This window comes from Prunus mume, linkage group LG3 (assembly GCF_029339155.1).
Source record: "Prunus mume cultivar Tortuosa linkage group LG3, ASM2933915v1, whole genome shotgun sequence".
Lineage (NCBI taxonomy): Eukaryota > Viridiplantae > Streptophyta > Magnoliopsida > Rosales > Rosaceae > Prunus > Prunus mume.
The window spans coordinates 304,262-329,023 of NC_142700.1; the positions used below are offsets into that span (position 1 = coordinate 304,262).

The 24,762-nt window shown below is 38.7% G+C and overlaps 3 protein-coding genes and 3 pseudogenes across 5 annotated transcripts; 3 read left to right on the forward strand and 3 right to left on the reverse strand.

Moving 5' to 3' along the window:
• The first annotated feature begins 1,535 nt into the window (after positions 1–1,535).
• On the forward strand, positions 1,536–7,685 carry LOC103324397 (pentatricopeptide repeat-containing protein At4g16390, chloroplastic-like; annotated as a pseudogene).
• LOC148918333 (uncharacterized) lies at positions 1,959–6,300 on the reverse strand (annotated as a pseudogene).
• Positions 7,686–8,338: 653 nt separating the features above from the next.
• Positions 8,339–9,096, reverse strand: LOC148918334 (uncharacterized; annotated as a pseudogene).
• A 1,092-nt stretch (positions 9,097–10,188) lies between these two features.
• On the forward strand, positions 10,189–11,996 carry LOC148918335 (uncharacterized). 3 transcript variants are annotated; one of them, XM_089048125.1, is made up of 4 exons: positions 10,197–10,482; positions 10,899–10,980; positions 11,113–11,283; positions 11,358–11,996. In XM_089048125.1, the coding sequence occupies exons 1-4, from the start codon at positions 10,465–10,467 to the stop codon at positions 11,660–11,662; spliced, it is 576 nt and encodes a 191-aa protein (XP_088904251.1). In that variant the 5' UTR covers positions 10,197–10,464; the 3' UTR covers positions 11,663–11,996. The 3 variants fall into 3 exon arrangements, with proteins under 3 accessions (XP_088904250.1, XP_088904251.1, XP_088904252.1); XM_089048124.1 differs by having other exon boundaries at positions 10,189–10,482; positions 11,122–11,996; XM_089048126.1 differs by lacking the exon at positions 10,197–10,482 and having other exon boundaries at positions 10,884–10,980; positions 11,349–11,996.
• Positions 11,997–12,421: 425 nt separating this feature from the next.
• Positions 12,422–15,085, forward strand: SVR7 (pentatricopeptide (PPR) repeat-containing protein). Its single transcript, XM_089047977.1, is given in 3 exon segments — positions 12,422–12,464; positions 12,746–13,416; positions 13,418–15,085. Coding segments are annotated over 3 exon segments (2,181 nt in total). The 3' UTR covers positions 14,885–15,085.
• A 1,870-nt stretch (positions 15,086–16,955) lies between these two features.
• Positions 16,956–20,827, reverse strand: MAP70-5 (microtubule-associated proteins 70-5). Its single transcript, XM_008226398.3, has 11 exons — positions 20,424–20,827; positions 19,816–19,901; positions 19,648–19,713; positions 19,333–19,503; positions 19,048–19,218; positions 18,802–18,957; positions 18,540–18,686; positions 18,262–18,333; positions 17,577–18,164; positions 17,340–17,488; positions 16,956–17,203 (listed from the first exon to the last, which is right to left on the reverse strand). The coding sequence occupies exons 1-11, from the start codon at positions 20,536–20,538 to the stop codon at positions 17,185–17,187; spliced, it is 1,740 nt and encodes a 579-aa protein (XP_008224620.2). The 5' UTR covers positions 20,539–20,827; the 3' UTR covers positions 16,956–17,184.
• Positions 20,828–24,762: the final 3,935 nt, after the last annotated feature.

The window sequence follows — 24,762 nt, forward strand, 5'->3', positions numbered from 1 at the left end:
CTAGTCTAAACCAGTTCCATCTAGGCATGGTGCCCAACTTGCTTCTTCAAGTGAAGCCCATGTGGGCATGTGGCCTGCTCCTTCCATCTTATCTTCTTCTTGTTATGCCAACCAAAACCAATTTAATTTTTATTGGACCAACTTTATACCAAACAAGTTAAACATAGAAGTGTAAATGGGTAAAAGCCTTTATCTTTTAAAAATTATGTTTGGCAGAAATTGTAAAAGCGCTTTGGGTGGGATTCAAAAGCACTTGAAGTGGTTTTTGCACTTGAGAAATGCTTCTTCATAGAAGTGTTGCCAAGTGAATACACGGGAAGCACTTGGCTCCCTTTAATGTATGCTCATTCTCTGTTCTATTGCTCGCATTCAGACTTCATCATGTTATTTCTCTCTCTTGGCCTCATGGTTTCTTTCCAGGTAGAAGATCTGACTATCAATTAAAGGCCATGGCCATCCTTGCTTCTCCGCAATCGTAATCTAATCATTAAAAACCATTTGGGTATTCTTCGTTTTTGGATTTCCTTATCTGAGTTATCTAATTGGATATGTTCTTCAATGATTTTTTATTATTTGGATGAAACTGGATCTTCTTTGCCTTGAAGTCCTTTTCATGTTTTTGAATTTTTTATTTAGTGTGTACGAATTGAAGTCTTTTTTCATGGTTTTGATTGATTTTTTTTGTTTTTTGAAATTTGGGTCAATTTGTATTGATTTGTTCGTTTGCAAACTATCTGGAATTAATGCAGCCAAAAGGGTGTTCATAACAAGCTGGAAAGCTGGAAATGTATTGTTTTAAAAATAATTTTTCAGTTTTGGGTTAAGAAACTGTAGTGCCATTGTTTTATACTGTTTTCTGAAAATTGTATATGGAAATATTTTTGGAAACTAGAGCCTAAGAAATGCTTTGTAAGTGGGGTATGTGTTCTCAAACCAATTCTTTAGGAAGAAGGAGATTTGCTATACTAGTTGTCATTATATTCTCAAACCAAGCGTTTGGAAACTCCTGACCCAACCAAGAAGATAAAACAATGGAATTGGTGGAATTGAACAAAGCATTCTCAAATTGCATGGTCAAACATTCAATTATTTATCCAATATGTGATTCTAAGGTTAGTTGTTTTTTCAATGTAGCATTATGATAATCAATATAGGTCTACTGATTTTAACAATGCTGCAAATCCCAACCCTGTGACCCCATTGTTACCTGATTTCATAGATCCATCTCTATGTTATCTCCTTAATTAACTACTAAGGATTTGGTCTTTTGCAGGGATCCATCTCTATATAATTTTTATTTCCTATGTTTATTATAGTGTTTTGGGATTCTTTAAATTATTTTAAAGTACTTTTAAAAACGCTTTTACTGTGTTAGCCAAACACTCAACAAAATATCAAAAGCGCTTTTATGTAGTGTAAAAGCACTTTTAAATGTGATATCCAAACAACAAACTGCTTCTTTGTAGAAATGTCATAAGTGCTATGGGCACGCTAATGGCATAAGCGTGTAGCCCTAAGTCTCTTTAGGTCCCAAACTAAACATGTTCACGGGATACGGATAAGTTTGTTCCCAGTGAAATATTGGAAGCGCGGCATACTCATAGTAAATAGGAATTCCTCCTATCCTATCTCCTGGAATGCACTACTCACGGACAGTGTGAGCAAAACACAGAGGGATAAATGGCTTATCATTTATGCTCTTCACCCTCTTCTCTCTTCCAATAACAGCCAAACTCCCTCCCATTCTCTCCCTTCCCCAAGAAGTTTCCGACTGGGAAGCTCTAATCTTCGCACTCTGAAACTCAGTTTTGTAAAATTGTAATAAAAGGAAGAATATTTGATTACTTAATGATTTTCTCTTTACAGTGTCAAGGGTATCTATGCCCAAGTTTCCTACAATCAAGAGACTAATAAAGGAAAGCAAATCATGTACAATCAATTACATATAATTTGGCAAATCACTCAATCCCAAATATGTTGGGATTTAGTTGACTTCTCAACACTCCCCATCAAGTTGGAGAGTGAATATTGTGAACTCCCAACTTGCACACCATAGCCGAAAAATCTTCTTTTCCCAAGGCCTTCGTAAACACGTCTGCTACTTGTTGTTGAGATGAAATATAGCTTGTAACCACTGTTCTATCCAGAATTTTATCCCTGATAAAATGACAGTCGACTTCAATGTGTCTAGTTTTGTCATGGAACACTAGATTGGCAGATATGTGCAGCAGCTTGGTTATCACAGTGTAAAGTAGCTGGTCCTGGGTTTGGGAGTTGTAGGTCTTGCAATAGATAACGCAACCAAGTAATTTCACAACAAGCACCTGTCATTGCACGATATTCAGCCTCTGCTAAAGAAAGAGATACTGTTTTTTGTCTCTTTGTTCTCCATGAGATCAAAGAATTTCCAAGAAACACGTAATAGCCACTTGTTGACCTTCGTGTGGTTGGACATCCCGCCCAATCTGAATCACAGTATGCCGTCAACTTCATCTCATTTCCAGCAGGAAAGAAGAGTCCTTGTCCTGGTGTACTTTTCAGATACCTCAAAACTCTCATGGCGGCATCTAAGTGTGGCTTGCGAGGCTCATGCATGAATCAACTGAGTATATGTACTGAATACGTAATATCAGGTCTTGTTATGGTGAGATAAATAAGACGTCCCACCAATCGTTTATACTTTGCTGGATCATGAAGTATCTCACTTGTATCAGAAGAAATTTTGGAATTTTGTTCCATGGGAAAGGTTATTAGACGTGCTCCCAAAGCTCCTCCATCTTTAATAATGTCTAGTGCATATTTCCTTTGACAAATAGAAATACCTTTCCTGGAACGTGAGACCTCAATGCCCAAAAAATATTTAAGATCACCAAGGTCTTTGATCTTAAAACGAGTATTAAGAAATCGCTTGAGAGCATCAATGGCAGGCAAATTATTTCCTGTAATCAAGATGTCATCAACGTAGATCAAAAGAGCGGTGAAGGACTTGCCATTTTTGTAGGTAAAAAGCGAATAATCGGCTTTGGACTGAGTGAAACCAGTAGCTTGTATGGCTTCAGTGAACTTAGAAAACCATTGGCGAGATACTTGCTTCAATTCGTACAAGGATTTGTGAAGGCGACATACCAAATGCTCCCCTCTGTCGCCGAAGACCAGGAGGAGGTGACATATAGATTTCTTCATGTAAATCGCCATGGAGGAATGCATTGTGGATGTCAAGTTGATGCAAAGACCAGTTGTGGGCAGCGTCAAGAGCAAGAACACACCGAACAGAAACCATTTTGGCAGTAGGAGAAAATGTGTCATGGTAGTCAAGACCTTCAGTTTGAGTGTATCCTTTGGCCACGAGATGAGCCATATAACGCTCAATGGTGCTATCGGAACGATGCTTGACTTTATAGACCCATTTGCATCCAATGGGTTGCTTCCCAAGGTGCAAGAGAAGTAAGGGACCAAGTCTCATTGGATTCCAAAGCTGCAAGTTCAGATTGCATAGCCTCTTGCCATTGTGGATTAGAAACAGCCTATGAAAAAGTGTTAGGTTCCACTGGCCGACTAATATTGGCAATGAAAGTAAAGTGTGATGGTGAGTAACAGTGATAAGAAAGAAAATTAGAAAGGGGATAACGAGTACCTTTGGTGCGACATGGCAAGGAGTCCGACGATTGGTCAATTGTGGGTAAAGTAACCTGTGAGCAAACATAATCTCGGAGATGGGCTGGTTTAAACTTGTGGCGAAGAGAGTGGTAGATGGGGGCTGGTGGTACAGAAAGAGAAGAAGGTTGTGATGGGGCTGGTACGACAGTGGTGTTGGAGGGGAAAAAGGGGGCAACGGTGTTGAAGAAGCCGTGAGATCGGGTGAGGTATAAGAAGATGGAGGACGTGGTGAAGGTAAGTCAAGGGATAGACATGGAGGAGATGACAAATCAAATAAAGGAATAGGTAAAACAGGAGGTGGAGGTTCTGTGGGAGAGGAAGAAGGTAGAGTATGGAAAGGAAAGTGACTTTCATGAAAAACGACATTGCGACTGGTAATTTTTTTTTGGGTGGTAAGATCAAATAATTTGTAGGCCTTTTGACCGAAAGGGTAACCAAGAAAAACACATCGCTTGGCTCTAGGATCAAATTTATGGGAAGGTTGGACAATGGTGGCATGGGCTAAACAACCAAAAATGCAAAGGTGGATATAAGAAGGAGGTTTATGGTACAGCTTCTCATATGGGGATATCTTGGATAAAAGGGCAGTGGGTAGACGATTGATCAAGTAAATGGCGGTGAGAACACACTTTCCCGAAAAAGAAATAGGGATATTTGCCTGAAAACATTAAGCCATAGCCATCTCTATGATATGTCGGTGCTTGCGCTCTATAACACCATTTTGTTGTGGTGTGTAGACGCAAGTATGTTGATAGATGACCCCATGTTCGTGGAAGAAACGACACATGGAAGAAAATTCACCTCCATTATCAACGCGTATTTGTTGTATTGAGTATTGAATTGTGTTTGGACAAAGGCAAAAAATGATTTAAGCAGGTTCTATGTTTCAGATTTATTTTGCTTGAGAAATAACCATGTGAACCTAGTAAAATCATCCACAATAGTTAGAAAATAACGGGCCCCTGAAAAAGATGCAGTTTTATGTAGCCCCCAAATGTTGCAATGAATAAGAGAGAATGGTTTAGAAGAGGAAATAGAACTTAAATTAAAGGGTAATTGAGTTTGCTTTGCCAAGGGACAAACCTCGTAAGCATTATTTGTAAAAGGGAAATTTAAAACATTCTTAGCTAAAAATTGTAAACGAGAAGATGATGAATGGCCTAAAAGGCTGTGCCAGAGGTGAGTTGAGGCATGAGCATGGTTGCAAGATAGTTGGAGAAGGGAAGGCTTGTCTGACACCAAAGAAACCAGGTAGTAAAGACCTCCTTGCTGTTTACCCAGACCAATCGTCTTCCTCGTAGCCAAGTCCTGGAAAATGCACCAATTAGGAAAAAGAAAGATGGAACAATGAAGTCCTTGTGTAAGTTTGCTTACTGACATCAAATTAACTTTGAAGCTGGGCACATACAAGACATTGTTTAGAGAGAGATGAGTTGAGAAATGCATTCCCAATGGAAAGAATAGAAGCCTTTTCACCGCTAGGCAATACAACTGGTGGAATGGAAGGGTTGTTATTTGTGGACGTAAAAGAATGTGAGGTGGATGCAATATGATCTGTTGCGCCATTATCAATCAGCCAGCAGTGTAAAGGTAAAAGATAATATGACAAACCTGTAGAGTTTGCTTGTGGCTCTTTCTTATCATTCATCATGGTAAGAATTTGATGATACTCACTGTCAGATAGGTTGGGCATGGTAGACTTCAATTCTTGCATAGTGAGATTATTCTGCACGTGATTGGTAGAGGAGCTTGAGCCTTTCTTGTTTCGGTTGGATCTGTGCAGTCGATGCTCGAGAGGATAACCATGAAGTTTATTACAAGTATCAATTGTGTGATGATCCCGATCGTAGTGAGTGCAGTGAAGAGGCTTGCGATTAGAATTTGAAGGTTCCTGGTGTTGGCGAATAGCCATTGCAGCAGGTTCCAAGGTAGTGTGAGGAGTCCCCAGTTGTTGTTGCTTCTCCTCTTGGGAAATTAAGGAATAGATGTTGTGTATGGATGGTAAGGGCTGCATATAAGAAGAATCTGTCCACGAGCAGCAGCATATGAATCATTCAGACCCATGAGAAATTGCATCACCCTATTCCTCTCATCACGTTCAACGTGATCTTTCATGGCACCACAAGTACAAGTCGGCACATCACTATATGATGCCAGCTCATCTCATAGCCCCTTAAGTTTTGTGTAATAAGCAGCAATCAACATTTGATCTTGAGTAAGGGAAGCAATGTTACGTTGGATCTGGAAAATTCTAGGAACGTTGCTTTGAGAGAAACGCTCCTTCAAATCTTCCCATATATCGTGAGCAGTGTCAGAGGAGATAACTCTATCAGTTATGTCTTGATCAAGGGAATTCAAGATCCAAGATAGGATCATATCATTGCAACGTTGCCAAAGGGAGAACTCATCAGGATTGGTTTTCATTGAAGGCTTCTTGACAGTGCCATTGACAAAACTAAGTTTGCTCTTGGCACTCAAGGAGATTTGCATGGAACGACACCATGTCCTATAGTTGTCTCCATTCAATGGTTTGGATACAAGAACCATGCCAGGATGGTCAGAGTGATGAATGAAAAAAGGGTTGGAAACTTCAGACTTGTTTTCATCCTTGGAAGAAGTTTCAACTTCTTTGTCATTAGCCATGGCAGAGAGCTAATGAAAACAAAGAAGGAGGAAGCTGGGATTTTTGACGGTGAAGAGACAAAAACAAGAGCTAGTTTTTCTCCTGCTTTGATACCATGTAAAATTGTAATCAAAGGAAGAATATTTGATTACTTAATGATTTTCTCTTTACAATGCCAAGGGTATCTATACCCAAGTTTCCTAAAATCAAGAGACTAATAAAGGAAAGCAAATCATGTACAATCATACATATAATTTGGCTAATCACTCAATCCCAAATATATTGGGATTTAGTTGACTTCTCAACAAGTTTTCCTTCACTCCACTCAAGAACCTCTCTCCAAATAAACCATGTTTCTTTACAAGAACCAGTTGCACAAGAAACCCAGACCCCCACCAATGTTCCAGAAGTTGAAAGCCCTCAACGCCCAAGTAGAAATTCTGGGTCTTTGTCCAAAAGCTATATATGGGTCAACCCCACCCAGAGCTTGCAGCAGAAATCCTACGATTCGGTATGCTTCTTTAGTCAAAGTAGCCGAGTATTTGAACTCTTGCAGTCCAAGTGAAAATGATGTTTTTGAAGCTTTAAAGGGTTTAGGTGATAGAATCTTTGAACAAGACGCAGTGGTTGTGCTTAATAATATGGCCAATCCAGAAAATACGTTGCTTGCGCTCAAGTACTTTCAGCAAAATTTGAAACCAAAAAGGGAGGGATTCTCTACAATGTCACTTTGAAAATGTGCAGAAAGGGTAAGGATTTGGATGCGGCGGAGAAGCTGTTTGATGAATTACTCAAGAGAGGTGTTCAACCTGATAATGTTACCTTTTCTACTATGATTAGTTGTGCTAGGATGTCCTCTTTGCCTGATAAGGCTGTGGAGTGGGTTGAGAAGATGCCCATTTTAGGTGTAATCCGGATGATGTTACCTATTCGGCTATGATTGACGCCAATGGGCGTTCGTATGGTTGACATGGCTTTGGTTTATATGTGAGCCGGACATCGAAATGGCGCATTGATCCGATGGACGTTTTCAACATTGATCAAAATTCATGGGCAGTCTGGGAATTTTGATGGGTGCTTGAATGTGTATGAGGGAATGAAAGCTATAGGGGCTAAGCCAAACTTGGTTATTTATAACACTTTGTTGGATGCTATGGGAAGAGCTAAGAGGCCTTGGTAGGCTAAGAAAATTTACTGAGAGATGATCAACAAGGAGTTTTCACCAAATTGGGTAACCTATGCAGCTCTTTTAAGGGCCTATGGTAGAGCCCGCTACGGTGATTATGCTCTTAACGTTTATAGAGAGATGAAGGAGAATGGTATGGAGTTGAATGTAATTCTTTATAATACCCTTTTAGCTATGTGTGCTGATGTTGGTTATGCTGATAAAGCTGCAAATACATGACAAGCAGCAGCCTCGAAGCCAAGGCATGGCAAGTACATGCATATGCAGATTTGTTTATGAAATCATATATACTATATACAATACAAGGAATAAATACCAACCAAAAGAAAAAAGGAAAAAAGTTATAGGTTAATTCTAATACTTATAGGTAGGTGTGTTGTGTTTTAAACATTTTTTATGGATTGCAACTTGAATGGAAATTTTGTTTAGCTAGGTTTTATTTAAAGTTTTTAGTTCGTTAGTTTTCGTGTTTGTTTTCTAGATTTGTTTTACTTGAGGACAAGCAAAAAGCTAAGTTTGGGGGTATTTTTAGTTCGTTAGTTTTCGTGTTTGTTTTATATATTTAAATAGGACTTTCAACTTCCTCTGGAACAAAACATAACCAACAGGACGAATTTTGGACTAATTTCAATTGGAGGACGTACGTGAGTCACTTAGCTTGATCATATCAAAATTTCAGATTTTTCTACTAAGCGGTAATTTTCTGGCAATGAAATAAAGGAAGTATGCGATCTTTGGAATAATGACGTTTTGGGCTTTTATTGCGTTTTTGGAGCCCGAGATGGCCTCAGATGGGTTCGTGGCATTCTGGAAAAGTGTTTAGAATATTTTTATCTTTAAAACAAGAAAAGAAAATACTAAAAGACAATCAATTAATTGAACAAGAAAAAAAATACTACAAGACAATGAAGGCCCGCCACAGCTTCCAAAATCAACGAAGGCTCGCGGTGGTCTCCACGAGCATACATCCCTTTCCATGCAACCAGACAATTTTTTCATTTTCAATGCATACAATTGATGCTACCCAGCATTCTTGGAAACCCCCGACTCTCACCTTCTACTAATAACCTTGAAATATCAGCATTGTTTGGCCTTCTCAAGTAATTCTCACCAAAAATGTCAATAACCGCTTGAACAAACCTTTTCATTGATTCAATTGAAGTAGTTTCACCAATCCGCACATAATCATCGACAACATCAGCTGCAACTCCATAAGCAATCATTCTCATCACAGCAGTGACTTTTTGTAAAGGTGATAAACCAAGACGACCAGCTCGATCTCTTTTTTGGGTAAAGTATGAGTCATAATCCTCTACAACATTTACGATTCGAAGAAAAAGTAGTCAGCGCATTCGAAACCTTTTCGAAATTAAGCTGGATAGTACTTAGGATTCTCAGCAAAATAATCATCATAGAGTTTTTGGTGCCCTTGTAGTCGTCATTTGTCGATATATGCATGACCTTGGACAGCACCACGATGTTTATTCATTTCTCCTTCCATATTCTCTTGTTCCTTTTGCAAAGCAACCACTTCCAACATTTCTAGTTCTTCATCAGACTTTGAATCAACAAGATCCCAAAAGTGCTCGTCTGTCGAATCAGAAGATGAATCGGAAAAATGATGAGACATGTTGGGGTTCTTCACAATTCACTGTAAAAGAAAAGAATTTTTTTGGGTATAAAAAAAGAATTGTGTTTGAGCACAAGTTCTTTATATATATACATATAGCTTTTTGAAGAAAATGAAAGAGGTGATAAACATATGCACGATAGGAAGAAATGGTCGTGTGTTTAAAAACAATTGTTCAACGGTAGGAAATAAACTGGAAAGAGAAAGAAGGAAACAAAATAAAATAAGAAAATAATAAATGAAAGTAGCAGCCATCTGTTTTAAAAAAATAATAAAATATTCATTTGACATCTAAACTTTTGAGATGTAAAAATAACAAATTGAACTTAAGTTTTATTCCACATGTTTGTGACAATTCGGTTAGAGTGATGTGAGATCTTATTTCTACCATTAAATATCTATATAAGACTTTTGACATATCGGTTGGAGATGCTCTAAAAGACACTCACGCCACATGTCATTATGCAATTGGTGCGTACTAGGACCTGACAGTGTCACTATGCAATTGTTACGCACTACCACCTAACAGTGATAGTACCTTGTGTAATATCTCCATTCTTCGTGGAATTGTTGATGAGAATTTTGGGCACCCGAAAAGTTTGTGAGGCATGCATGTAGCCAGCCAAAAGCTGCCTAATCTTTGTCCCCACTTATAATGACTTGTCACAAACACCCTCTTTACCTCTTCACTAGGTAGAGGACTAGATCTAAAGAGAACTGGAGGAATCTCCATGTGGCATGTGCCATGTGGGGGTGCAACCGTGCAATGCAATGGTGCATCCATAATCGCACTTGAGAGACTTGACAATTATTATATACGTACTAGTACTACCTTAAAATATAATTTTACTTTGCTTTGCTTTGATGGTCTACCAAACTTTGGTGGAATATTTACTTTAAAATAATATTTGGAAGTTGGATAGTTCGGAGGGTGAGTGGGGTGGGTGAATCAAAGCTTTAAGCCAGCACATGCAAATACAAAAGTTGGCAACTTTTAGCGATCGAAGAAAGCCACCATCACTACCCTCATATAACGACAACTTCGATGATCATACCATGAAATGAAATCAACCTCCAATAACTACGTGTTCACATCCCATTGGACCTTCGTGTACGAAATACATTGTGCTCACATCTTTTCACTCTTTCTTAGGAAGCACTTTGTCATAATTTACAAACTCATAATAAACATCTTGAATCAAATAAAATCTTGCTCCTCTCCTTCTCTTCCTCTCTGCTCCCACTTCTAACGAATTCCTCAATCAAACCTTGTCATAATTTACATATATATACAAGTTGGTCCCGTGAGTTCCAGTCCCATTCAATCATTCCAGTTGAGGTTCAGATCTGAGACGCACTCACACTGCAATGGCAGAAAAAGAAATGGTTGGTAATTTGTGAAGTTTATGTTTTCCTCTTCTTCTTTTTTTGTGGTTCAGTTCAGTTAGATAAACCCAGTTGATGATTTTGTCTGGCTCAGGCGTAGCTAGCTCTTATTTAACTTTTGTGGCTGCTATTTTTTAATATCTCCAAGACTCCACCGAGTTTTGTCCTTGATTTTGTCAGTTACTCATCATGATTCTTCCCTGTCACAAGTCAGAACCTCATTCCACTTGTTTTTGTCTACAAACCACAATCCATCCATAAAGTTTCTTACTTTCTCATCTTCTTGGGCACCGCAGCAGGTCCAGGAGCAGCAGCCATCTTGATTCTTGTACATAATATTATTATTTGTTTGTTTTTCTGAAATGCTTAATTGTAGTTTGCTTATTGTCCCCTAATTGTAAATGGGTTCGCTTCAGGTGACGACAATGGTGCTGAAGGTGGACCTTCAGTGTCACAAATGCTATAAGAAGGTCAAAAAAGTTCTCAGCAAATTCCCTCGTGAGTCTCTCTATCTTTTCCTTTGTATAATTCCCTCCATAGACATAGTCACATAGACATGCTAAAACCAAAAAGAATGTAATTAAACTGAGTAAATGTGTGTGTTGTGGAATTGGATTTTGTGAACGAGAGAAATACAAGACCAGACATACGACGAGAAGCAAAACCAGGTGGTCATCAAAGTGGTATGCTGCAGTCCAGAGAAGATAAGGGACATGATATGCTGCAAAGGGGGAGGAGCCATCAAGTGCATTCAGATCAAACCACAGCCCGGACCGCCCGGGCCAAAAGCCGTCCAGGCCAGCAAGGTGCCCGCCACCAGGGACCGTCTGGGTCACAAGGGCCGCCCGGATCATCAGGACCACAAGGGCCGCCAGGACCACATGGACCACAAGGCCGCCGCCCCGGGCCACCCGGGCCACAATGCAAACCAACACATGTATGCCCACGGCCTTATCCAGTGAACAGGAACGCGTGCTGTGAGGATTGTCACCATGGGCATCCTGGTGGGCCATGCCAGACTGGCTATGGCGGAGTAGACCTATACATTCAGTATGATGGTTACTGTGGAAGGCCTGTGTGCGGCAGTTATGGCGGTGGCAGGAGCTACAATACTAACTATTGTGTTGCCCGCCCTGACTGTTTCAGTGAAGAAAATCCCCAAGACTGCACAGTCATGTGACTTCCCATATGGAGGATATGGATATGGTGCACTGCAGAATATTGTTGAGGTCAAGTTCATTTGGGTTTGGAGTTTCAGGGACATAAATTAAATATATGTAAATCATCTTAAATCCTGGGTCATTTTATGTTTAATTAGCAGCAGTCCAGTGTCGGTGTTGGTTTAGTTTATATTTATAGGAGAAGAAAAGTGATCAATAAAGTTGGTTGTGGATGGTGGTGGAGGACTGAGTCACAATCATGTTATTATTCGTTGTACCTACATTACTGAAGATGAATGAAGTTGCTGCTGCTACAATTTTCAATGCAATAATAAACGAGTTTCCATTGCACAACTGCTGCACTGCACATGCTTTTTCTTTAGTTACTTCCTAATGTGTGTTAGTTGTTCATTTCGTATCATTTAAAATTTTAAAATAAGGGATGCTACTTGGATTATACTCCATAAACACCCTCATGCCAATCTCCACAAGAGGAGTGAGAGGTCCAAATTTTCCCCAGTCCAATTCTGTGGTTAGTTTGACCCATTTCAATTGTTTATATACAATTAAGAGATATACCATTGATCATTGTCTTTGAAAGTGAGAATTATAAGAGATCAATTTAGATATGTGTGTAATGCCTTTATCTGTTAGTTTAACCATGTTGGCTGTCTGTTCAGTTGCTCTTCTTGCTATTGCTTAAAAAAGAAGAAGACAAACGTCAGCGAAAGCCAAAAAGCCCATAATGCTATACTAGTCTAAACCAGTTCCATCTAGGCATGGTGCCCAACTTGCTTCTTCAAGTGAAGCCCATGTGGGCATGTGGCCTGCTCCTTCCATCTTATCTTCTTCTTGTTATGCCAACCAAAACCAATTTAATTTTTATTGGATCAATTTTATACCAAACTAAACAAGTTGAAGCAGAAAAGAAAAAAACATAGAGCAGCTTGGTGAATCAGTCTCTTTAGGTCCCAAACTAAACACGTTCACGGGATACGGATAAGTTTGTTCCCAGTGAAATATTGGAAGCGCCGCGTACTCATAGCAAATAGGAATTCCTCCTATCCTATATCCTGGAATGCACTACTCACAGACCGTGTGAGCAAAACACAGAGGGATAAATGGCTTATCATTATGCTCTTCACCCTCTTCTCTCTTCCATAACCGCCAAACTCCCTCCCATTCTCTCCCTTCCCCAAGAAGTTTCCGACTGGGAAGCTCTGGTCTTCGCACTCTGAAACTCAGGTTTCCTTCACTCCACTCAAGAACCTCTCTCCAAATAAACCATGTTTCTTTACAAGAACCAGTTGCACAAGAGACCCAGACCCCCACCAATGTTCCAGAAGTTGAAGGCCCTCAACGCCAAAATAGAAATTCTGGGTCTTTGTCCAAAAGCTATATCTGGGTCAACCCCAGCAGCCCCAGAGCTTCGCAGCTCAGGCAGAAATCCTACGATTCCAGGTATGCTTCTTTAGTCAAAGTAGCCGAGTTTTTGAACTCTTGCAGTCCAAGTGAAAATGATGTTTTTGAAGCTTTGAAGGGTTTAGGTGATAGAATCTTGGAACAAGACGCAGTGGTTGTGCTTAATAATATGACCAATCCAGAAAATGCTTTGCTTGCGCTCAAGTACTTTCAGCAGAATTTGAATCCAAAGAGGGAGGTGATTCTCTACAATGTTACTTTGAAAGTGTGTAGGAAGTGTAAGGATTTGGATAGGGCAGAGAAGCTGTTTGATGAATTACTCGAGAGAGGTGTTCAACCTGATAATGTTACCATTTTCTACTATGATTAGTTGTGCTAGGATGTCCTCTTTGCCTGATAAGGCTGTGGAGTGGTTTGAGAAGATGCCCAGTTTTGGGTGTAATCCGGATGATGTTACCTATTCCGCTATGATTGACGCCTATGGGCGTTCCGGTAAGGTTGACATGGCTTTCAGTTTGTATGACCGAGCCAGGACATCGAAATGGCGCATTGATCCAGTGACGTTTTCAACATTGATCAAAATTCACGGGCAGTCCGGGAATTTTGATGGGTGCTTGAATGTGTATGAGGAAATGAAAGCTATAGGGGCTAAGCCAAACCTGGTTATTTATAACACTTTGTTGGATGCTATGGGAAGAGCTAAGAGGCCTTGGCAGGCCAAGAAAATTTACCGAGAGATGATCAACAAGGAGTTTTCACCAAATTGGGTAACCTATGCAGCTCTTTTAAGGGCCTATGGTAGAGCACGCTACGGTGATGATGCTCTTAACATTTATCGAGAGATGAAGGAGAAGGGAATGGAGTTGAATGTAATTCTTTATAATACCCTTTTAGCTATGTGTGCTGATGTTGGTTACGCTGACGAAGCTGTTGAGATTTTTAAAGACATGAAGAGTTCCGAAACTTGGAAGCCTGACAGTTGGACATTTTCATCCATGATTACCATATATTCATGTAGCGGGAAAGTCACAGAGGCAGAGACAATGTTAAATGAGATGTTGGAAGCTGGTTTTCAGCCTAATATCTTTATTTTGACATCACTCATCCAATGCTATGGGAAGGCAAAGCGTACAGATGATGTTGTCAGGATATTCAATCAACTCCTAGAATTGGGCATAACGCCAGATGAGCGCTTCTGTGGTTGTCTCCTGAATGTGATGACTCAAACACCGAAGGAAGAACTTTGTAAGCTTGCCAATTGCATTGAGAGGGCTGATGAAAAGCTTGGGTATGTGGTAAGACTTTTGTTAGAGAAGCAAGACAACAGTGGTAACTTTAAGAAGGAAGCATCAGAACTTTTTAATTCAATTGGTTCCGATGTAAAGAAGGCTTACTGCAATTGCTTGATTGATCTTTGTGTGAACCTCGATCTCTTGGAGAGAGCCTGTGAGCTACTAGACTTGGGGCTTACACTTCAGATATACATAGGCATACAGTCAAGGTCTCAGACCCAGTGGTCTCTGTATCTCAAGGGTCTCTCCCTTGGGGCAGCTCTGACTGCATTACATGTTTGGATTAATGACTTGTCTCGGGTATTAGAATCTGGTGAGGAGCTTCCGCCATTGCTAGGAATTAATACCGGACATGGGAAACATAAGTATTCAGACAAAGGTCTTGCGAGTGTATTTGAATCACATTTGAAGGAATTAAATGCGCCATTCCATGAGGCCCCAGACAAGGCTGGCTGGTTTTTGACGACAAAGGTTGCAGTCAAGTCATGGTTGGAGTCTAGAAGTTCATCGGAATTTGTTGCTGCTTAGGTGTTGGGCTCTTTAGTTTACTGAGAAAGCTTGTCACGCTGATATGTAATGTCAAGAACTGGTATGTGCTGCTTCTCAATTTTCTATTTATATTGTTTATGGAATTTCCTCTCTTGGTGTAGAGAACATTTTTGTACCATTAGATCTCAACCATCCATTAGTCTTATAGAATTAATGAAGTTCTCAAAATCCTTGCATCTACTCAGCGGTAATGTACCTATTTATGCGCTTTGATTTTGTTGAGTAATATTATCAGTAAGATCCTGTTAAATCTGGTTGGGTGAAGTCTAAGACTTGGAAGTAGTGGAAAAAGACCCGTTTGTATGTTAAGAAAGGTTTCCAAATTCACTTTGATAAATGCCTTTTGGAAGTTGTTGTATGTAACATGGGAATAACAGGAGGTACAAAACAAGTGCATTGTTCTGTTGTCTTGTTACCATCCAACCTATCGCACAGGCCAATTGGCACTGTTACCTTAGCTTAGATACTTGCATTCTGGGGCTTAGTTCTTCTATTGTCATTCTTGAGATACAGGGCATGCTATGTGCCTGGGAGACGTAGAAAGTTTGTCCGCTACATCTCTTCTGGTTGAAACTGAGGGGCCAAAGCTATTATAATGCTCTTGGCAGTTGACTCAGGTTTCCTGTGTGATTTTAGGCCTCATTGACATTTATTTGGCAGTTGACGGTTAAGTTCAATATTAAACAATAGTTGTAATGCAAGAGGTCGAATCGGCCATGAAAAATATATATGAACAGTCAAATTCCCAATTGCATAACACTAAGCCCCAATATCTGAGGACTAAAGCAACTTAAACGGAAGTATGTTAATACACATAAAAAATTAAAGTAAAACGTGTTTGACTTCATCTGGCAATTCTATATTGGACTTGACTTTTGACATTGTAATAGAATTATTCCGTTGAGGCTGTGTTACAAATACAATGAACAATCCACAGACCATTGACTTGGAGGTATTTATTTAGATGTTATCATAATGCTGGGAGTGCTTGTTAAGTTCTAGACCCACACCACTAGTTGATTTTGCAAAAGAAAATACCAATATCACACATATTGGGGGAGTAAAAGCTTATAAATTAATTAAAGAAAAATGCTTCATGGCTTGCACGTCAAACTGCCTCCCAGTCCCATGTGAAATGATCAAAGCCAAACACTATAAAAACGACGGAGTCTTTGTTCATTTGTATTGCTCTGCGCACCATGGGAAACTGCTTACATGTTCTGTGCCATACCCCTCAAGAGAAGATTAAAGTAGTAATCTTTAAGGGTGGAGTACGAGAATTCAAAGCCTCGACACCGATCGAAGAAATCACATCTGGCCCTTACATTGGCTATAAGCTGGTACACCACATCCAGCTGTATATGCCATTGCCACCCAACACCAAGCTAGAACCAGGGGAAGTTTACCATATTGTGCCAAACCTTGCAAGTCTTGGTAAGCCCTTGGTTCCTTCAAAAATAGTTCACCAAGAAAGCTGCAAGAGACAGAAGATTAAGATTGTGGTGACTAGGGAACAGTTGGAGTTGTTGTTGAAGAGCGCAAACAAGTTCCGGTCGCCTAAAGAAATTGGTGTTCAGTCTCCAAAATGGCGGCCTTCTTTGGCCATCATTCCGGAGGTGCACAGTTTTTGAATGGCAGGATTTTTGGTTTTTATATATCTTCCCTTTACCGCCATGGTAATTGTACATTTCAAAGGATATTTAGAGTAGATGTTCTAGGTAACCATAAGAGGGTATTCATGTTTTAGTATTAATCCTTGTTTTGGTTCCAATTAGTTCCTCATGCATAAGGTGATTATATCACAATGTGAAGAACTGCTTTACTAGTTGTATTAATGGACAAGTCATCGAATTTCAAGACTACATGTTGTTGCTAATGTGCCATCATACTGCATTCTTTCTTGTATGATGTGTTGGGATTGGAAAAACCCATTCCTCAATATATGATTCCCATCTTGTTAAAATGCATTCTTCACTTTCATTTCCAATTCATTTGTTTGATGCCATTCCCAAAACTAGTAAGCAGTAAGTACTATTGATTCTTAATGACAAACCGTAAAATGTATTGGATTTCATTTATGTAGGTTTCAAGCACAGGGAAACACAAATAATCACCAACCTAAAAAATGTACAAACTCGGCCCCCCTTTTGCATTCAGAACCTTTATTTCAATCAGCTATCTCACTGGTGAAACTGTGCTTTCTATATTTACATATTAAAAAATCACACTGATAAAGAATAAATCTTCATATGATCTTCAGTTATCTCCAATGTAAGTTTTCAAGATGCTTTCATTGCCCTGCAGCAATTGCATAAGCCATCAAGTTATTGAGAATGTTCAGATGATCAGGGTTTTGAAAAATCATAATGCTAGAATGAAATCTGAAAAAAGAAACAAAAACTGGAACTGAGGCTCTTCAAAATTTGTCACCCACCGTTTAGAGGAGTTTATATTTCTGTTCTTTTTGTTATCATCCATTTTGGCCGCTGCAGCTTCTTTATCTCTAGCCGCTGCTTCTCTCTTCATTTTCTTAGACTCTACTTCCATGGCTTTTGACAGTGCATCAACCTTTTTCATCAGCATCTGGAACACAGTCATATCATGCATTCAGTACATTAATGGGGGGATATAGAGGGGGTCGGGGGCCAAACAGAGTATCTGTCAATCTTACCTTTATTTCTTGATCTTTAGCATTCATATCACCCTCTTTGGCTTCGCAATGCCTCCTTAGATTTAGGACCTCCTTTTGAAGTCTATCATAGAGAAACCCTGAGACCATATCTTCATTGTCACAGCTGGTACTTATCTTGTTGGGCGAGTCCTCATTGCCACCAGCTTGAGCTTCAATTTCTGCGGCAACCATTCTATCATCATTCTTATTAGTATCATTATTTGCCTTCATTTCTGTGTTCTCCTTTTCCCCAATATCAACAACTTTACTTCTAGATGCCCATAAACTTTTTTTCAACATAAGTTCTCCAGAACCATATTTCTTTCTGAGGCTATTTGATCTTTTTAGCTGTCCAGCTGCATTGCCTGCTTCGTTGTCTGAATTTGGCTGTTGCACTGGAGAGCTTCTAGCAATGGTAGAAGCTCTTGGCTGTGACGTCGATCTCTTTCCTAATCCACCATTGCTTTTCAGAAATCCTAAGAAGTTACTAGATTTTTCTGCTTTTGGGGAAACACATAAATGAGGATTGAAGCTTGAAACATGCTTTAGCCCTTCTTCTAGTGTCTTCAGCCTCAACTTCAACTTTTCCTGATTGAAAAAAGTAATTAAGAAGATTACTCAGTTGAATAAAAAGCAAAGGATTCGGAATGGAGTGACAGGAAGATTGCAAGTATTATGTACTCACCTTGAGTTGTGCTTCAGCTTTAGCTGTTCTATCTGAAATAGCCAGCTTCTCTCTCAACCGTTGCATGTCTGCCTGCATACGCAAAAGAATAATGTCCATAAAAAGTTGCACATACCATTTTCTCATTCATATCCCTGGTAGTAGCATGAGTTGACAAGGAAAATCGTGCATCCCTCATTGGTAGAAAGGGTGAAGGGTATGATTGGATTAGAAACATTGCGGATTATAAAAAAAAGGTTTATTTGGAAATTTCATTTTATTTCCTGGGCAAGAAATACCTGCATTAGTCTTCTCTCTTCCAGCCACTGTTTAACGGGCATAACTTTGTCATTTTCATCCTTCCACTCATTTGCAATCACAGTTGCTACCCGGTTTGCTGAAACTTTAACTCTTGCCAGCTCTCTTTCCAGACTTCTCTTCTCCTCCTGTGAAATTGAGGAAACCATGGTAATGGTTAGTCTCAAAGACCAAAATTGTCATAGCAGTAAATATATTTTGTTCTTTTTCCTGCAAATCATGATATGTAACCATGAAACATACATGCAATTCTTCTATCTGTCGTTTGTAGTCACGAATAGCATTGGCTGCAGCCCCACCAGCTAAGATGGCCTCCTCAAGTTCCTGAATGGTTTGGCTAAGCTTTTCAACCTCTAAAACCTTCTGGCGGTTTGTTTTCTCCAGGATTCTGTTTTCCTCCTGCATATCATACGGTATATTAATTGGGTTGAATACTCATACTTGATTTTGTTCAACAAATGAAATAGGATCTGGTGCGGAAAGGCATGCCTGGCAGATCTCAATCTGTCTCTTCAATTCGAAGTTGTGGTTTTGAACCTCTTCAACTATTAGAGCCCTTTCTAGGGCACTTCGGAGTATCCTTTCTGCTTCAAGCAGAGCAGACTCTTTTGACTTGGTGAGACGTTGCAAAGCCTTGTTATCCTCCTGAAGCGCTGCAATCTGAAAAAAGGCCATAAGGGGAGTAAAAATCTTTCCAGTGTGTGCCATCAAATTAATTGAGCCCTCATGCTCATATATATAATTCATTGGTTTTATAGGTGGAAATTTGTTTACCTCGTTCTTATGCATTTTGATTTCAGCCTCAAGAGGAGCGACAACAGATTCGATAGAAGGAGATTCGTCATCCTTTCGATTTGCATGTACCCTTCTAAGAGTTGCTTCTGCAGCGTATTGTGCAGCCAATGCATCTCTCTTGTCATCTGTTAGTTTCTTGATTTCAAGATTCTGCATTTTTTCGTATTTGGTTTTGGACATGAGCATCACAAAGTATCTTTTGATTAGTGAAAGACAGAAGTTGAGGAATATGATATGACAGCCATATAACTAAGGATACCCAAAAATCTCAAGAACCAAACCAAACACATCTACCTTATGCTCCAAAAGACTTTCAGTGACTCTGTGTTTCTCGTCCAACTTCTGTACTTCATTTATGAGCTGGAAAATGTAGTAACAAAAATGAATATAAATAAATATTGAATCCACTTCTCATGACATGAAATTACACGTCCATAAATAAGTTGTTCAGCACGTAGGTACCTCTTCTACAGCCTTATCCTTTAGAACTTCACAAGCTCTCAGAGCCTTGATCTCACCTTGAGCAATCCCTAATTCCCGACTCTTTTCTGCAACAATTGATTTTGAAAAAAACCTACCATTATATCTTTGAAGATATCAAGGCTACTTGCTATGAGGAAGAAACAATCATATACCTACTTGCTTCATGGTCATTTATTTAAAATAATAACAACAGAAAACAGAACAGCCAAAACACTGAATGGTCTTACTTAACCATAAAATCTTCAAATCTATTAACATTTGAGTCCTTTGAGGACAAATAATCCATGTATCTTTTCTTTTTATCCATAGTCTCCATGATTTATTGAACAAAACCCTCAAATAAAATAAACCACTGAATGTACATAAAAAATACAAAGAACAAGCAGAAAACTCTCAAGCCATGTCCTTAATATTATTATTACTGAGATAAGGAAAATACTATTACTTACTAATAAAACCAAATGCTCCTATATATTGAACTCAACTCTGTAGCATTCAACATCACGAAAACCAGTGAAAAATGCAAAAACGAAATTAACACTATCCGGAAAGAGGTGCATGTGTGTGTGAGAAAGAGAGAGAGGGACCTGTGAGTAGGTTGTGCATACGGTTGAGCTCTAACACAACAGGGTCTGGATGGACAAGGGAGAGGTCCTCTCCCCCAATCCGTCCAACTCCAAGTTGTTCTTCATGACACACCATTCCCTTTGGTTTGTTTATGATTTGGAACTTTGGGGATTAAAAGATAGAGAAGGAGCTATAAGTTGAAAAGCTTAATTGGGATTTAATGGGAATTGGAATGTGGGGTTTTAATAAGGATTGGTGTGTGTGAGTTTTAAGGAATTGACCGGAAAGAGTGGGATGGATGATGAGAGATGGACTTCCCTTTCCTTGCTCTGTGTGTGTGTGTGTGTGAGTGTGAAGCAAATTTTGAGAAACGATAAATCTTAGGCCGGCCAAACCGGCTTCTTCAACTCCCCTTCTTCTTCCCTCCTAATTTTGACAGTAACGGTTACTTTGATTTTAAAACTATCTGCATAGTCTATCTTTTGCTCTAAAACTAAATTTAAGGGATTTCTTTGTTTCAAACGTCATTATGATTGATTTGATTTCCAAAGTTGTCAAAACAACATTATCTCCTCAGGCAAGGCTCAAGTTGTCAAAATAAAATTATAAAGTCATTTTTTCCAACTGTTGTGATTTCTGATTGATGGTGACTGCAAATTCACACAGTCGTTTTTTCAATCCATTTGTTTTTCCTACTACGTACCTAATCTATGATTATAATTGCATTTTGGACCGTTTAAGGATTATTGTTTCTAGATAGATAATATATGTACCACAAAAGAGCCAAACGTTTCTCTTGTTTATTCTTTTCAAACATCAACAACGCCCAACACCAAGTCATTAACCACATAAATTAAATTAAATTAAATTAAATTAAATTAGAGAAGGAAGAACAGAGGGAGTATTCTATCTATCTATCTATGAGATTAACTGGGATTTTGTTGTTGTTGTTGTTGTCATAAAGCATAACCTTGGTGACAGATGGCAGTTTCCATTGGATTGGTTCTGATATGTAGACCAAAAAGAAAAGCAAAGAGAAAATAGGTAAACAAAGTTGTTGTGTGGACAGTGGAGGAAAGAATATAAACAATTTCTCCTTTGCAAATGATAATAAGTAAGGAATATTATTATTAGCTAGGGTTGTCATGATCTGGATTCTGGATACATATTATTATTGATGAAAGGAATTTGGAAAGGAAAGCTCTTGTTTTGGAGTAATTAAATTGCTTAAGCGCAAAAACTTGCTTAAACCTTGCCACTTTTCATTATCATTAGACAGACAGACGTCACATAGCTTAGGCTCAGGCTCAGGCTTAGGCTCAGGGAGAGAGAGAGAGACTCACTCAAATCAAATGAACAAGTTAACGCGTTGTTAATGAAAGTGAAAGGGACCAACTAAAGTGGCTTCAAAGAACAAACAAATTCTCATTCATATACAGAAAACAGAAACAGAAACAGAAACATAAACATAAACAGAGAGAAAAATCACATCTTTGCTTAGAAGTATGATGGAATTTAATATGAGACTGAGACTGAGACAGAGCCATATGGCAGGGCAAACTAAGTTGGATTGGAGCACTTTTTTTGGGTTTGGCCAGGCAACAAAGGGAAAACTCCATCTGTCCACCAACACCAAATCCTAATACAACAAAATTACTCACATATTTAAATGGTTATTGATTCATGATCACTATAGATATATTTTTTAATCTTATGCGAATCATTTTTCAATTGATTTCTTTCTAACTGAGAAGTGACCATCTTTAGCTTTTGAAAGTGATATGAGCAAGTGCGATCAAGCTAAGCATTGAGGGGTTCTCTTTGTCGTGTCTTGTATTCCTTATTGGTTGGACTTTGGAGTAGGTAGATTAATATTCTCATAAGGGATTTAAAGCTACTTTTATTTCCTTAATTAAATGTGGAATTGTGTTCCTTTTTCTTTATGAATTTAGACAAGACTAGTATTATTAGCATAGAGCCAATACAAATTATACAATTGTTATTTTTGTCCTTTATCGTGAATACAATATCATCAAGTGTCAAATAAACCAATTTGATCATATGAAATTGTTGGGTCAAGCTTGTGATATTGCATATCCAATTTCGGATTGACATATAAACAAAGCCCATATAAAATGTACACCCACCGTGTCTCGCCTCATCTGATCCCAAATAAAGGGAAATGTGTGTTGGCTATCCATATGAATTACTTTTCATCCGATCTGCACCGCAGTTGTTTTGGAATGAATTGGATTAAATCGAAGGCTCACAAGTAGACCTATCAATGCTCGGATTTTGACCAAAATTCTATCCGAATTGGATGTAATTAATAGAAGATGGATCTAGTAGTGGCATAATCCGATAATACAATTATGTTCCAAATTCGTTTATTCATAAAATTAACGGAACAAATATGAATTTGACCTAATTCGATTCAATTTGATATAATTTTTTATTTATTTACTTACTAAATATATAAATGCACTTGTTATTGATATAAATAATTTATTAATTTTTTAGCATCAATGTTTTATATATTAAACATTTAGTCAAATCCCTTAAGCCCAAGTTAACTAACCCAACTTCACATCTAACTAAGGCTAAAGCTAACCCACCATACCTCTCTCCCACTCAAAACCCTACCACTCTCACACATTAAAGCAGCCGCTTCCTTTTATTTTCGGTCAGCATCTCTTGTTCTTCTTGTTCTTGTTCTCTCATTTCTCTCTCTTTGTTTCGGTCGAACTCTCATATCTCTCTCACCTCACTCAACTACAGAATCCATCCGCACTCACCCAAACGCAAACCCCATCCCCACCCCGCCTAACCCACAGATTGACTGCTGCAATTTTGAGTTTTTCTTTTTCTTTTTCGTTTCTGGCACACAAGACACCCTCCCAAACCAAATAGAAAATGATGCAAAAGAAATTAGTCCCTTCATCTCTGATCTTTTCTTGATGTTCATCAACACGTTCGTCTTGTTGGATGGATGAACGCGTTGAGAACATGAAGAATGATCAGAGATTAAATAGACCAATTTGGGTTCCTGGCCGTCATGGCATTATCATGTCCCCCGTATATAGTCACTTAAGTAAATCAGCTTTATCATTACATTTACTTGCCGTAGTTAATTTGTTTAGCCTGCCTGCCGGAGTAGATCGAGAGACTGGATCTCCACGGTATATCAATCCCTAATTCGCGACGCTTTTCTGCAGTAGTGTATTATTAACACAAAAAATAACTATTAAATCTTTGGAAGACATTCTATTTGTTAAGTACCTCTTCTTAGCAAAGGAAATTTGAAAAGTCTTAAATATAAAATCCGCAGAACGATGCATGTTTGGAAACAAATCTATGGGTTACTGTGTGTTTCAATCTCTCTCTTTCCATACTCGTCATCTAATTCACCAATGCTATTGACTGCAATACATAAGAATGAATACTTCCATAGTTAGACCACCGAACAAAGCAAATAGAAACTGAAAATAGAAATGGTTATCTTTTTTTTATTTATACACTATGTTTATGAGACAAGCCCTAATATGTTTCATTTTGAATTCCTTTCTTTTTTTAATAAACAAAAGGCAATATCAACTTAGCCAACCTATTTGTTTATGTAATCTTTTCATGAAACCCATAACCCACAAAGGAGAAAAACAAAGATGCCATTCCTTTCCTTAGTACTAATCATCATTCCATATGAAAAGTAGCTTACATACTTGAAAAGGGACAGAGTAACCCACCAACCAAAGAAATGAACAAGGAATCTATCTATGTCAAAATAATGGTTTTGAGAGATACAACCATAGGGTTCATATTTCTCAACAAGAACCTAAAGAAAGCAGATACAACCATAAATCTCTCTCTCTCTCTCTCTCTCTCTAGAGTTGAGAGTTGAGAGTTGAGAGTTGTGATTGTAATTGAGAAGAAAGCAAGCCATGGCCATTGATGATATCTCACCACAGCTTTTCAAGTACAGATATCATTTTGGCATAGCAATCTTCGTTTCATTAATATGTTCCTTGCTTCTGTATGCAGCCCCTCGGCTTCTATCCATTTTGGGTTACTTTTGGCCTCTCTTTGCCTCCACAACTCTCTTCTTGGTGGCAGTAATCGCCTTTGGTGGTGTTTCTCAGCTGTCAACAGAAACACACGGTCAAACACAAGGTCAAGGAATCATTGATTATGTTGCTGGCAGGCCAGAATACACAAATTAGTTTCTAAGCAGCCTCAGACACACTGTTCTAGTATCCATTGAGCAATGTGAATCTCTTCTATATTCATACCAGTGCATGTATAACAGTATATAGAATGTATAATTAAATTTCAAAGGCAACTAAAATGTAAATTCAGGAAATA

Excerpts from the sequence above, each read along its gene's own strand:
- MAP70-5 (XM_008226398.3), bottom strand. The coding sequence starts at position 20,538 with ATGGTGTGTCATGAAGAACAACTTGGAGTTGGACGGATTGGGGGAGAG. Across the intron at positions 18,687-18,801 it reads GACAGATAGAAGAATTGCAT|GAGGAGAAGAGAAGTCTGGA; the intron begins GTATGTTTCATG and ends TCAATTTCACAG. Across the intron at positions 18,165-18,261 it reads AAGCTGAAGCACAACTCAAG|GAAAAGTTGAAGTTGAGGCT; the intron begins GTGAGTACATAA and ends TTTTTCAATCAG.
- LOC148918335 (XM_089048126.1), top strand. The coding sequence starts at position 10,884 with ATGGGTTCGCTTCAGGTGACGACAATGGTGCTGAAGGTGGACCTTCAG. Across the intron at positions 10,981-11,112 it reads AGTTCTCAGCAAATTCCCTC|AAATACAAGACCAGACATAC; the intron begins GTGAGTCTCTCT and ends TGTGAACGAGAG. Across the intron at positions 11,284-11,348 it reads GCCAAAAGCCGTCCAGGCCA|GGCCGCCAGGACCACATGGA; the intron begins GCAAGGTGCCCG and ends CAGGACCACAAG.